At 34.8% G+C, this 14,155-nt stretch overlaps 1 protein-coding gene across 9 annotated transcripts in view; it reads right to left on the bottom strand.

Annotated features, from left to right (window-relative positions):
* Window positions 1-14,155, bottom strand: part of Kdm6a (lysine demethylase 6A) — a 226,386-nt gene that overhangs the window by 128,995 nt on the left and 83,236 nt on the right. For all 9 annotated transcript variants that reach the window (XM_077106930.1, XM_077106923.1, XM_077106926.1 and 6 more), the window contains exon 3: window positions 189-297. In XM_077106930.1, coding sequence (XP_076963045.1) covers window positions 189-297 — 109 coding nt within the window. The remainder of the gene's footprint in view (window positions 1-188; window positions 298-14,155) is intronic.

Raw genomic sequence — 14,155 nt, 5'->3', positions numbered from 1 at the left:
AACTTATTGATGATTTACACAGAATTACACAACTTTCTCCATCTATCCACTTTTCTTTCTGTTTACAATGTTCATGAGCTTATGATTTCTTAGAAGTAAAAATGGTAGTACCCTTCAATAGGGTATAATTACAGTTACCTTAAACATATATATTAATCAAATAGAAATTAACAAGGGAAAAAAATTACCTTTTGGATAATCTTCCAATAAGAGGTTGAAGTGACCTAATTGACAAAAGAAATCAGACTCCACTTTTCCTTCAGCTTTTAAGATTAGAGATTCGTAGCAGCGAACAGCCTAGAAATAAAAAATACAAATATTTAAGACAAAGATAAAATCCCAACATGGATATCCTTCCTGAGATAATGCATATATCCTCCATTCAATAACCTAAGAAGTCTATATCTATATGTTTCACTTCTATTTCAGACATATTCATTGTAGTGTTCTTCAGAAGGAATAACTTCCTTAACTAAGTATTTATTAAAAGACCCACTAGTTATGTATGGTCTAAGTGATTTTTCCATCTATAAAATGCAAACAATACTGGCCAAATCAAATAATGTAGGAACACTTGATAACTTTATTCTTAAATTGAAAATCTAAATTATTATTGTGGTCCCTGTTGACATAAACAAACCTACCCTCAAATACAAACATCATCCATCTTTCCCACAGGCAGGAAGAAACATATTGAATTATGTGAGAATTTGTAAAATCTCTAGAGTAATAAAAATAGCATTTATACTGAACTGGCTTTTTGCCAGAACCTACCAGATTTAAGTTACCATAGACAACCTTTTGTTTATCTTCTCTTTGTGATATACTTCAAACATACCACCTCTAACTCCATTCCTAATCTTACCTAGACTCCAATACAAGCTTATATACTCACTCTGGCTTTTACTCCTCCAAAGGAAAAAAACAACAATTCCATAAAGGTATCAATTCTCTCCCCACCCCCTTTTTTAAAAAGCACAATTCAGGAGACTGCAAGGAGAAAAATGAATGACACAGAACAGAGTTCTATAGCCTAACTATATAAACTCCAATTGTCATATGCTGCAGACACTGAGGAGTGTATCCTCTCTCGGTTCTGGTTTTTTGTTTTTAGTATGTGCTAGGATTGAACCTGGGAGCACTCTACTACTGAGCCAACTCTTTCAAGCTGCCCAATAATGTTGTCCAAATTTCCCTGCTAACAACTAAATACTCCACACCACTGTTGCTCTGTTATATATGTCCTGGCATCATTAAAGTAAGAAATGTGTGTGATTTTTCAAATCTCTATAGATACACTCCTAAGTTTGGTTCACATGAAGAAAGGAACTCATAGCTTCCATAATAATAAAAAAAAATTGTTTTACAACCATTTTCAGAGTTTTCTTGAGATGAGTACCTACTTAGGAGGCCTTCGTTTTTCCTCACCTATGAAATATGTACCTTTTTATGGACAGTTTCAAAATGTATAACCTGCAATTTACCCAAGCAAGTTTGGAAACCCATACTACACAAATTTGGGCTGATCCTCTCATGCTTAAAGCCTAAAATTTCTAAAAGATCTGTCTTCAGTTCCCCACCCTTAGCTATCTCAATGTACATACATACCAAATCACAATCACTGAAAACTAATCACTCTCCTTCTCTATAATTAAAAGAGTCTGAGTGCTACACTGAAGTCTCAGAAATTACTATAATTTGGAAGCATGAAATTACAAGATCTTCTTTATTTAAGGCATATATAATTCTTATCTGGCAGATGGTTAGAGTACAAAATACAGTTTATTACAGAGCTTTATAATGAGAGAAATTCAGAAAATTAGGCCACAGAATGACAATTCCTAATTTTACATTAAATAAAATGACTTTCTAAAGCTAATAATGATATTGTAAATAAAAGATTCCTTAAAATAGTTGTCTGTTTTAACTCATTAAAATATTTAGAAACTTAGTTATTCCTGACAACTTCTTAGAGCTGATTAACATTAAATTTATAAGCAAATGATGGTGAAAGTATTCAAGATAAAATCATGAGAGACACAGCCCCTAGTCCCCTGTGTTTCTCCTTTGCTTGCAAAGTAAGAAAGCTTCTGTTTCCATAAAATCACAAAGAAATTTTCTTTAACGATTTAAGCAAAAAAAGATGCCAACATCCTATACTTCTTCCTACCACCCTTGATGCCATACCACTACCATGGTTACCTGTTGCTTATATTCCCTTTCTCAAAATATAAAGGAACATGCTTGAAATTATTAATATCATACATACCTCTAATTATTATAAAACATAACACCAGCTAAAAATGAGAAAGAGTGGATTTAAATTCACCTACCCTACACTTCTGGTTGGATTAACAGATTCTTAACAATTTCCCCACAAAGTCACTACATACCTACTAAATAGACATCAATGTTGAAAGATGATGCTGACAAAGCCAAATATCAAACAAGATCAAAATGAGTAAAAAGGCAGAATAAAATTTCTAAGCATATTATGTTATAATTTAAGTAAAATTTCATGAATGTATTTGGCATGTTTAAGGTAATTTTGATATCAGATCAAATCCTAACATAATTTTTAATGCACAAAGGAAAATAAATAACAAGATAGTTTCCAATACCACTAAAAACACAGTATTTTTATAATTTTTTTTATTCAAAGGGCTAATGGTAAACATATAAGATATAGGATTAGACTTAGAACAAAGGTCTGGTAAACACCTATTATAAAAGGGGTCCATTTCATGGTTTGAATATAACCAATGCTGCTCTGCCTCTGCAACTTACTTTAAAACTGACTTGTTCTTTTCCTCCTTTTCCCTCTCCCCTTCCCTAACCATGAAGGAAGCATGTAACCTTCTCCTGTCTGAGGCCAAGTTATCTGTCCTTGGGCTCATGGACCATACGAATGAAGGAATCCAGACTTTGGGCACCTGAAGTTCTTTTAAAAAAAAAAAAAAAAAACAGCTTTCTCTCAAGGCTATAAATGATAAGGCACAGCTGTAGTGCAGCCTTTGTATCTCACTCTTTGAAAGCCTACTGTTTCCCACTGGCAGTCAGAATCACAGCATCTGGGACAGGAGTCTACTGTGTTTCTCCTCTACTAGCAAAGCACTAAAACTTCTTTTTCCTTTTTCTCAAAACATTTTCCTTATTACTGGATTGGCACTGGTCACCAGACCAAGCTTTTGGAATCACTATAAACCAAAAATATTTCCTTTTAAAAGGGTTACTTTTAAGCAAGATGTGGTGGCACACCCTTGTAGCCCCAGCTGTTGGGGGGAGGGGAGCGCTTGAGTCCTGGAGTTTGAGACTAGCCTAGGCAGCACAGTGAAACCTCCTTCTTGCTTGTATTTTTTATTTGGCATATGCACAAATAAAATCATCCCCATATAGAGTGTATGCTTGTACATAACTGGAGAGAAAAATGACTAAACTATAAAATAAGTCTTAAAAATAGAAACTCTACAGTAGGCACATATAAAAACTTTGTTAATCGCTTTCCTAGATTTTTTATTACTAACCTATATCATTTCTCTTTATGTAACAATCATTAAAGAATTATTATGCTTTCCCCTAGAATCCATCCTATACCTTCAGTGTAAGGATAGTAAGATGAAAATCACCTGTACACTAGATCAACGATCATTCTACAAAGAACTTTCTGCAATGCCTATAATCTGTGATGTCCATTGTGATAGCCAGTAGAAATGGGTGGCTCTTAAGCAGGTTAAACATGGGTAATGCAATAAACAACTGAATTTTTTTAAATGTTCCACTGAACACTTATTTACATGAAAATAAACATATTGCTAACAGTTACCATTTTGGACAGTGCAAATATAGATATTTTTAAGGCTTAAAACAACTGAATATTCAATCCATTTATTAAGTATTAAGAAAGTAAATTTCTTAAGTTTATAAGTGAAAAGTCCACAAAATTATTAATATCTTGTAATGGGAACAAGCAATACCCACCACACCAAAATCATTGTTATATCCTGTAACTGGTGCGCCACACATCTGTAATCTTCACTATCTACTACAAAAACACATTTAGAAGGAAAGTTTATCATTAAATACTAAAAGCACAGGAGAGTAAACAAAGATCCTCCCAGTCAGGTATTCCTCCCATCTTAGCGCCATTTTCTATAACATTCACTGTAATTTGTGTTTGGCATCTCCTTTGCTCCCCTCTCAATTGCTCCCCCTCCCCCAGTACTGGAGACAGAATCCAGGGATGCTTTACCATTGAGCTACATTCCTAGCTTTTTTTATTATTTTTTATTTTGAAAAAGCCTTGCAATCCTCCGCCTTAGTCTCTGGAGCAGCTTGGATTATAGGCATGCATCTACATGCCAGGTTCTGCTTTATTTTTATTACTTGAAAAATCAGTTATCCCAGAACAATAACTGTTTATAGCTATTGGTAATAACATTACATTATCCTCTATAGCTAATCCTTGCCAGATAAAATTTAGAGCTCATGAACACAGATAACTAATTTATTTTTAAAATGTTAAGTATTAATATTATATGATGAATATAGTCAATGCCTAACTAAATTAATGTACTGTTAATATTTTAGAATTTTTAGACATAGGCATTATTTTTCAATGAAAAGGTTAACTGAAATAGCTAGGTGACATTATAAATAGTAGAAAAATTTTAAATATAGATTTAAATACCCCATGCAAGATGGTTTAGTAGCCATCTAAAAACACCTTAAAACAGATTAAGGGATTTAAGCAGATTACAAATCAATGTGTCACCCATGAAATATGCCTACTAAAAAAGTATTCGTGACACAAATTAATAAAGTATATTATACAGATCAACAACCATAATCAGCTCACCAAAGTCTAATATGATCAGATGGCTAACATTATCCTCTGTTCTCAGTATTACATTTTATCAGGCTATAACAAAATAAAGGGCTACCATTTGGTGAAGGATGTGAAAATAAATTGTCACATGAAAATTATCTGGGGACTGAGAGTGTATGTATAGCTCAGTGGCAGATCACATGCTTACCATGCACAAAACACTTGGTTCAATTCCAGTGCCCTCATTTTTTTCTTTTAACTGAGTATAACTGAAGAGAATCACAGGAGATGTTGTACTCAAATATTTAAAAAGCTATCACTTAGGAGAGAATACTAATTACATTTTGGGTAGTTTCAAATATCAGATCGCTGTATGGGTATTAACTTAAAAGCAAGCATATCTGGGCACAGTGGTTTGTAATTCCAGCAGCTCTAGAGGCTGAGATAGGAGGATCTGAGTTCAAAGCCAGCCTAACCAACTTATTGAGACCATGTGTTAAAATTAAAAATAAAGAGGGCCGGGAATGTGGCTCAGTGGTTAAGTACCCCTGGGTTCACTCCCCAGTACACACACACAAAAAAAGAACAAACATAATTGAGTTCAATCAGAGAGGAAGAAACCTTAAACCATGCCCACAATTAAATGGGCCATCTTTGGCTCATACTATGCAAAGAACTTAAGTATGAAGCTATTTGAGTGAGAGAAAGGAATGAGACTTCTTACCTGGGATATCATACTAAGCTCTATTTTTGACCTTCTATGATTCTAAAAGCCCATTAAGAATCATACAAGAGGGGCTGGGGTTGTGGCTCAGTGGTAGAGTGCTTGCCTAGCATGCATGAGGCACTGGGTTCAATCCTCAGCACCACATAAATGTAAAATATTGTGTCCACCTAAAACTAAAAAATAAACATTTTTTTAAAAAAATAATCATACAAGAAAAAATATAGATTTTTAAGAATCATGGTTTTTAAAATTCACACGTTTCTCAATAAAAGACCAGTCAATACATAATTTCAACACTACTATAGGTTGAGTAGCCTTTATCCAAAATTCTTGGGACCAAAATATTTCCAATTTCAGATATTTTCACATTCTGAAATGTTTACATGTATATAATGTTAGGGAATGGCACCCAAATATAAACAAAAAATTCATTTGTTCCATATACACTTTATACACATAGACTGAAAGTGATTTTATACAATATTTTTAATACAGCTTCATTTTGTCTACAACCCTTCACAGGAGGTCAGGTATAGAATTTTCTACATGGAATGTCCTATCAGTGATCAAAAAATTCAGGATTTTGGATTTTGGATTTTCAGATTTGGGGTGCTCAACCTATTATTTTAGAAGGAAAAGAAGAACCTTTCTTATTTAAAGGGGATGAATATTACAAGTATTTTGGGGTTTCAGTTTTGAAGATAAAAAGTGTTCTGGAAACTGGCAGCACAACAATGAGAATGTATTTAACAACAGTGAACTACACAAATAAAATGGTTAAGATGGTAAGTTTTTTGTTATGTGTATTTTACACAGTATTATGCTAGTCACTAATTAATGAACACTTAGTCATGAATGCAACTGCTAGACATCACAAATCAAAGCAGGGTGAATCCTGCTTTCTTAAAATAATTTTTATTTTCCTCCACATCATTTGTTTTCTGCTGTTTTCTAACTTTAACGCCTTTCTAACTCCTCTTTCTTCTTTGACTCCAACTTCATTACCTTTACTCTTAACCAAAGATACCAAGAGTCACTTTTGGGCCCTATAAATTTCGTTTAAATACTCCTTATCAAAACAACAGAAAAGAAAAAAGGAGTGAAGACAACTCCAGTCTTCAATAAGCCTCCATACTAACAAGTCTAAAAAAGCTTTTAACTCTCAACAACATACTGGACTTTTCCCATCTAGACACCAAACATAATCTTAAAAATTGATCAAGCAATAATTAAGATTTTGCCCTGTTCAAAAAGTTTCCTCATCATTAACAGCAACAATTCAAAGCATTTCTTTATCCCTACACATCTAATCAAATTACTGCTGTTTTCCCCTACCACTTTTCTTGTAACCATTCTCCTTTTCTTCTTAAATATCATTTCCCAATTGCAATGAATAGCGTATTATAGCATCACTACCACTTGATGTGCCTGAATTGCTGTCACCCCAACTCATAACCCTAAACAAAAACCACTGCCCCAGTCCGGCTGCAGCAAAATAACCGGGGGGTGGGGGGGGGGGTGGTGACGAGGAACTTGTGTAGATTGATACAGGAGTGGGAGCCATTTATTGTAGGACCGGAGGGGTATATATACATTACACACAGCTTATCTTAATTAACAAACTAGATACAGCAGTCAACCAATAAGGAATCTCCACACTTAATGGCTCCCTGGCGTTACTTCACAAACCACTCCTTCTGCAAAATGCCAGGCGCCATCTTGACTTGTTTACAAACTCTAACAAACCACTCTTCAAGCACTGTGATTTATTATTATGCTTCCTGTTCCTAAACCTCCAATTAATTATTTGCTCTTGATACTTAGGTCCACTTCTTTTTGCCTACCCTACTCCAACCCTGTACCATTTTCAAACTTTCTTACCCCACAAACTCCATATATATTTTAACAACTTCATATTCAGATACTCCTAGAGGTGATAAACTATGCAACTATAGATTACTACTGCTGCTTCTGAAATACATCAGTAAAAGGACATTATAGAAATCCAGATAAAATCAGGAAAAGGTGTTTCTGTCAAACTACCACTATTGTCACCCACTTAAGAGTGTTTCATTCTACATTATGAGTAAAGTGACATATCATGCAATTATGTACAGTACATATAACATGTAATAACACACAAAAATAATTGTTGAATTACAACATGTGAGTATACCTCTCGATTAAGTCTATGATTAGTTTATTCACTGCTTTGAATTTCCAGAATAATAAAAAAATAAATGTATTGACCATCTGATTTCTTTAAGGAGGAGAAAAGGGACCTAAAAATATCCACATGGTAAAAGTTAATAATACCCTTCCAGAAACACACCTCATAAATCAGAACAAAAATCTGGACCTTTCCAAGTACTCAGCAATTCCTTCACCTGATATTATCTAAAAATATCTTTTTTTTTTTTGAGAGAGAGAGAGAGAGAGAAAATGAATTTTAATATTTATTTTTTAGTTATTGGTAGACACAACATCTTTGTTTTTGTATGTGGTGCCGAGGATCGAACCCAGGCTGCACACATGCCAGGCGAGCGTGCTACATTTAGCCCTCGTTTTCTTGGGGATTGGCTTATTTCACTTAGCACGATAGTCTCCAGCTCCATCCATTCACCAGCAAATGTCATAATTTCATTCTTCTTTAAGGCTGAGAAATATTCCATCATACATATACCACATTTTCTTTATCCATTCATCTGTTGAAGGGCATCTAGGTTAGTTCCACAGTGTAGCTATTGTGATTTGAGCTGGTATAAACATTGATATGGCTGCATTACTGTAGTATGCTGATTTTAAGTCCTTTGGGTATAGACCAAGGAGTGGGATAACTGGGTCAAATGGCAGTGTCATTTCAAGTTTTCTAAATAATGTCCATACTCCTTAGTTGCACTAATTTGCAGTCCCACCAGCAATGTATGAGTGCCTTTCTCCCCACATCCTCACCAGCATTTACTATTACTTATATTCTTGATAACTGCGATTCTGACTACAGATGGAATCTCAAGATATTTTTAAATTTTCATTTCTCTAATCACTAGAGATGTTGAACATTTTTGTGTGTGTTGATTGATTGTACTTCTTCTTCTGTGAACTGTCTGTTCGGTTCCTTTGCCCATTTATTGACTGGGTTATTTGGTTTTGGGTGCTAAGTTTTCTGAGTTTTTTAATATAGCCTGGAAAGTAATTCTCAATCTGAGGTGCAGGTTGCAAAGATTCTCTCTCATTCTGTAGGCTCTCTTTTACATTCATGATTATTTCCTTTGCTGAGAATAAGCTTTTTAGTTTGATACCATGCCATTTGTTGATTCTTAATTATACTTCTTTAGCTTTAGGAGTCTGGTTAAGGAAGTTGGATCCTAAACAACATGATGTAGATTTGGGCCTACATTTTGCTCTATTAGGCACAAGGTGTCTGGTCTAATGACTAAGTCCTTGATATACTTTTGAGTTCAGTTTTGTGCAGGATGAGGCGAGAGGCGAGATTAACTTCATTTTGCTACATATGAATTTCCAGTTTTCCCAGCACCATTTGTTGAGGTGGTTATCTTTTTTCCAATGTATGTTTTTGGGGCCTTTGTCTAAGATGAGGTAACTGTATTTATATGGGTTTGTCTCTGTCTTCTATTCTGTACCACCGGTCTACATGTCTGTTTTGGTGCCAATACCATGCTGTTTTTGTTACTATGGCTCTGTAGTATAGTTTAATGTCTGGTATTGTGAGGCCTCCTCCTTTGCACTTCTTGCTAAGGATTGCTTTGCCTATTCTGGGTCTCTTATTTTTCCAAATAAATTTCAGGACTGCTTTTTTTATTTCTATGAAGAACATCATTGGGATTTTAATCGGAATTGCATTAAATCTGTATATAGGAATTGCATTAAATCTGTATATAGCTTTTAGAAGTATGGCCATGTTGAAAATGTTAATTCTTCCTATATAAGAACATGGGAGATCCTTCTATCTTCTAAGGTCTTCTTCAGTTGCTTTCTTTAGTGTTCTGTAATTTTGATTGTAGAGGTCTTTTAACCCTTTTGTTAGACTGATTCCAAAAAAAAACTTTTTTGAGACTACTGTGAATGGGGTTGTTTCCCTAATTTCTCTTTCAGTTGATTCATCACTGATGTACAGAAACACAGTTAGATTTATGGATGTCATTTTTATATCCTGCTACTTTGCTAAATTCATTTATGAGTATACAAGCTTTATGGAATAGTTTTTTGGGGGGTCTTCTACATGCAGACTCATGTTTTCGGCAAATAGGGATAGTTTGAATTCTTCTCTATTTGTATCCCTTTAATTGCTTTCTTCTATCTAAATGCTCTGGCTAGAGTTTCCAGGACAATGTTGAATAGACGTGGTGAAAGAAGGCATTCCAGTCTTGTTCCAGTTTTTAGAGGGAATGCTTTCAATTTTTCTCCATTTAGGATGATATTAGCCTTGGGTTTAACATATATAGTTTTTACAATGTTGAGGTATGTTCCTGTTATCCCTAGTTTTTCTAATGTTTTGAACATGAGTAGATGCTGTATTTTGTCCGATGCTTTTTCTGCATTTATTGAGATAAGCATATGATTCTTCTCTTTTGAGGTCTGTTGATGTGATGAATTAAATTATTTATTGATTTTTGTAGGTTTAACCAACCTTGCATCCCTGGAATGAACCCCACTTGATCATGGTGTACTATTTTTTTAATATGTTTTTGTATGCAATTTGCCAGAATTTTATTAAAAATTTTTTGCATCTATGTTCATCAGGGATATTGGTCTGAAGTTTCCATTCCTTGATATGCTGTCTGGTTTTGATAGCTTCATAAAATGAGTTTGAAAGGATTCCCTCCTTTTCTATTTCATGGAATAATTTTGAGTAATGGTGTTAATTCTTCTTTGAAGGTCTGATAGAACTCAGCTGAGAATCCATCTGGTACTTGGCTTTTCTTAGCTGATAGGTTTCTGATGGCAATTTCTATTTCCTTGCTTGAAATTAAGCTGCTTAAATTTTCTATTTCCTCCTGTTTCAACGGAGGAAATAGACATTTGTCAATGTCTACAAGATTTTTCTATTAGAGTATAAATTTTCAAAATGGTTTCTTAAATTATCAGTATTTCAACAGTGTCTATTGTGGAATTTTCTTTTTCACCCCAAATTTTAGTAATTTGATTTTTCTCTCTTTCTCTTCATTAGTGTAACTAAGGGTTTACCAATTTTATTTATTTATTCAAAGAACCAACTTTTTGTTTTGTTGTTTTGAATTTCAACATTTTTTAACAAGAGAAGACTTACTAAAAATGACAACCTTAAGCATTATTGACTCTTAATGACATAGCTATTCCTGTACTTATATACCAGACCTCACCTTCAGATGTTTTTAAATTCCATTTATTATTTTTAAAAAGTAAATTTACACATCATCAATTCAAAAGGATATGTATACTGAAAAGTCTCTGAGTCCTGGCCTCAAACATTAAGTTCCCTTTCCCATAAGTTAACAAATATTTTTTAAAATGCCTACCACGTTCTATTGCACACATATATTAAGCACAAGTATTTGTCTACTTTACTGTTAATATTTACATATTTATATAAACATTATTTTGGAACTTGCTTCAGATTCTAGATGTCTCAGATATTCTCTCTATATTCTTTGTTAATAGAATTCCTAAACCTAATTGGACACATTTATACAAAAAAAAGGCAGATTTGCAACAATTCCTACAGTTATGGCCTGCTCATCCAGTTCTGTCCAATGGGATATAAGGCAAAAAGACAGACTCTGCTTCAGCCCCTCTTCTCCCTACCATCTGGTTATGACCTAGATGGCAGGAGCTTTGGTAATGCTCAAGACTATGAGGTAGATGCCACAGCTGAAAATGGCATAGTAGGAAAATAGATGCCCATGTTATTGAACAATAACATTCCAGTGAGGCCTGAAATTACTGCTTCTGAGAATTCTTTATTTTCCTTTAAATAGATTTTTTTTATTTGTTCTAATTTGTTATACATGACAGCAGAATACACTTTGATACATCTTACATAGATGGGGTATAATTTCTCATTCTTCTGGTTGTACATGATGTAGAATCCCTCTAATTATAGTCATATAGGTACACTGGGTAGTAATGTGTGAGTCTGAATCATTCTACTATCCTTCCTACCCACCCCCCGTGCTCCCTCCCCTCTTCCTAATCTAAAGTAACTCTATTCTTCCCTAGCACCCCCACATACATTGTGAATTAGCATCTACATATTAGAGAAAACATTTGGCCTTTTGTTTTTTGGGATTAGTTTATTTTGTTTAGCTTAGCATGATATTCTCTAGCTCCATCCATTCACCAGCAAATGTCATAACTTCATTCTTCTTTGAGGCTGGGTAATATTCCATTGTGTATATGTGTATGTATATATCACATTTTCTTTACCCATTCATCCACTGAAGGACAACTAGGTTGGTTCCATAGTTTAGCTATTGTGAATTGAGCTGCTATAAACATTGATATGGATGTGTCACTGTAATATGCTGATTTTAAGTCCTTTGGATATAAACCAAGGAGTAGGATAACTGGGTCAAATGGTGGTTCCATTCCAAGTTTTCTGAGGAATTTCCACACTGCTTTCCAGAGTGGTTGTATCAATTTGCAGTCCCAGCAGAAATGTATGAAATGTGCCTTTTTCCCCACATCCTCACCAACATTTATTGTTGCTTGTATTCTTGATAATTGCCATTCTGAGCAGAGTGAAAGGAATTGTTTGATTTGCATTTCTCTAATTGCTAGAGACACTGAATATTTTTTTCATATATTTGTTAACTGATTGTACTTCTTCTTCTGTGAAGTCTGTTCAGTTCCTTAGCCCATTTATTGATTGGGTTATTTGGGGCTTTTGGTATTAAGTTTTTTGAGTTCTTTATATATCCTAGAGATTAATGTTCTTATCTGAGGTACACGTGATAAAGATTTCTCCCATTCTGTAGGCTCTCTCTTCGTGTTACTGATTGTTTCCTCTGCCAAGAAGAAGCTTTTTAATTTGAATCCATCCCAGTTTTTGATTCTTGATTTTACTTCTTACACTTTAGGAGTCTTGTTAGGAGGAAATCAGATCCTAGGACCAACATGGTGAAGATTTAGGTCTACTTTTTCTTCTATTAGGCACAGAGTCTCTGTTCTGGTGCCCAAGTCTTTTATCTACTTTGAGTTGAGTTTTGTGCAGGGTGAGAGATAGGGGTTTAATTTCATTTGTTACATGTCGCTTCCCAAGTCTTTAAGAGATAAAAATAAGTGTATCACCCTCTTTACTCATGAAAAGGAGAGGGGAGCAACAGCCTATGACATAATCATTAACACATTCAAGAAGGATGAAGGGAAGCAAACAGAAACCTAATTAACTGTCACCCATAGCTAACATTTGAAAGAAGATAAAGGAATTTATATATCTGTTATGCTACCCTATCCCACTCTTTCCTGTTTTCAACTAATACACATCTTTTGCATCACAATAGTCCGTATAGCAAAAATTAAAAACATAAGTCTCAGTTACAGACTTCTCAATATCTCTGAACTACTACTCTGCACTCATGTGATATGCTGAATGCTAATGGATAAGCAAGCATCATTTGAAAAACTATCCCAGCACTTTATCATTCTTTTCAAATAAACTATTTAAAACACTATGTTATTGCAAATTATTCTCACACAACTTCACTACTGAACTCAGACTAGACAACTTGGTCGTTAAAGTATTGATAGCTAATATTTATATTCTTGAAATGTACTAAGCTCTACATCAGAACTTACCATATTCTTATTTCCTTTAAACCTGGCAATTTTTATATGACGAAGTCTATTATCCTTACTTCACTGATAGAAAAACTTAGTCATAAAGAAAGTAAATTCTGTGCTCAAGATCAGAGTGATACTAACTAGCCAAGGGTACATTCCAACAGCGAGGCTCCAGAGCCTCTGAGCAGTAAAGTATTCAAAGGGGGCCATGCCTAGGGACCTGAAGTGATACTAAGAAAGAGAACCTCGGGCTGGGGATGTGGTTCAAGCGGTAGCACGCTCGCCTGGCATGCGTGCGGCCCGGGTTCGATCCTCAGCACCACATACAAACAAAGATGTTTTGTCCGCCGAAAACTAAAAAAATAAATAAATTCTCTCTCTCTTTAAAAAAGATTAAAAAAATTAAAAAGAAAGAAAGAAAGAAAAAAAGAGAAAGAAAGAAAAAAAGAAAGAAAGAGAATCTCCATGGGACTGGTAAAGTGGCTCAGTAGTACAGCATTTGCTTGGCATATGTAAGGCTTTGGGTTCAATCCCCAGGACCACAGAAGGAACAAAACAAACCTCCATAATTAGCTCTTCCTCATATACTTCTACACACTGCACCTCTCCCCCACTCTTGTCTCTATAACAAGCAGAAAAGCAGCACCCAAGATCTCCATTTCCCCACTCTCCCCATTGTTGAGAGCCACAGCAAAAGGGGCCGCAGCAAACTTTCAGACTACCAGCTGATGATTGGCTCACAGCGGCCCCAGCAACATCTAGCTGATTGGCTCCTCTGCGGTGATGCTCATTGGGCTGTTTCCCTGCCCTTTCAGGCCACGGAG

This window comes from Callospermophilus lateralis, chromosome X (assembly GCF_048772815.1).
Source record: "Callospermophilus lateralis isolate mCalLat2 chromosome X, mCalLat2.hap1, whole genome shotgun sequence".
Taxonomy (NCBI): Eukaryota; Metazoa; Chordata; class Mammalia; order Rodentia; family Sciuridae; genus Callospermophilus; species Callospermophilus lateralis.
This window is presented reverse-complemented; position numbering and strand designations above follow the sequence as displayed.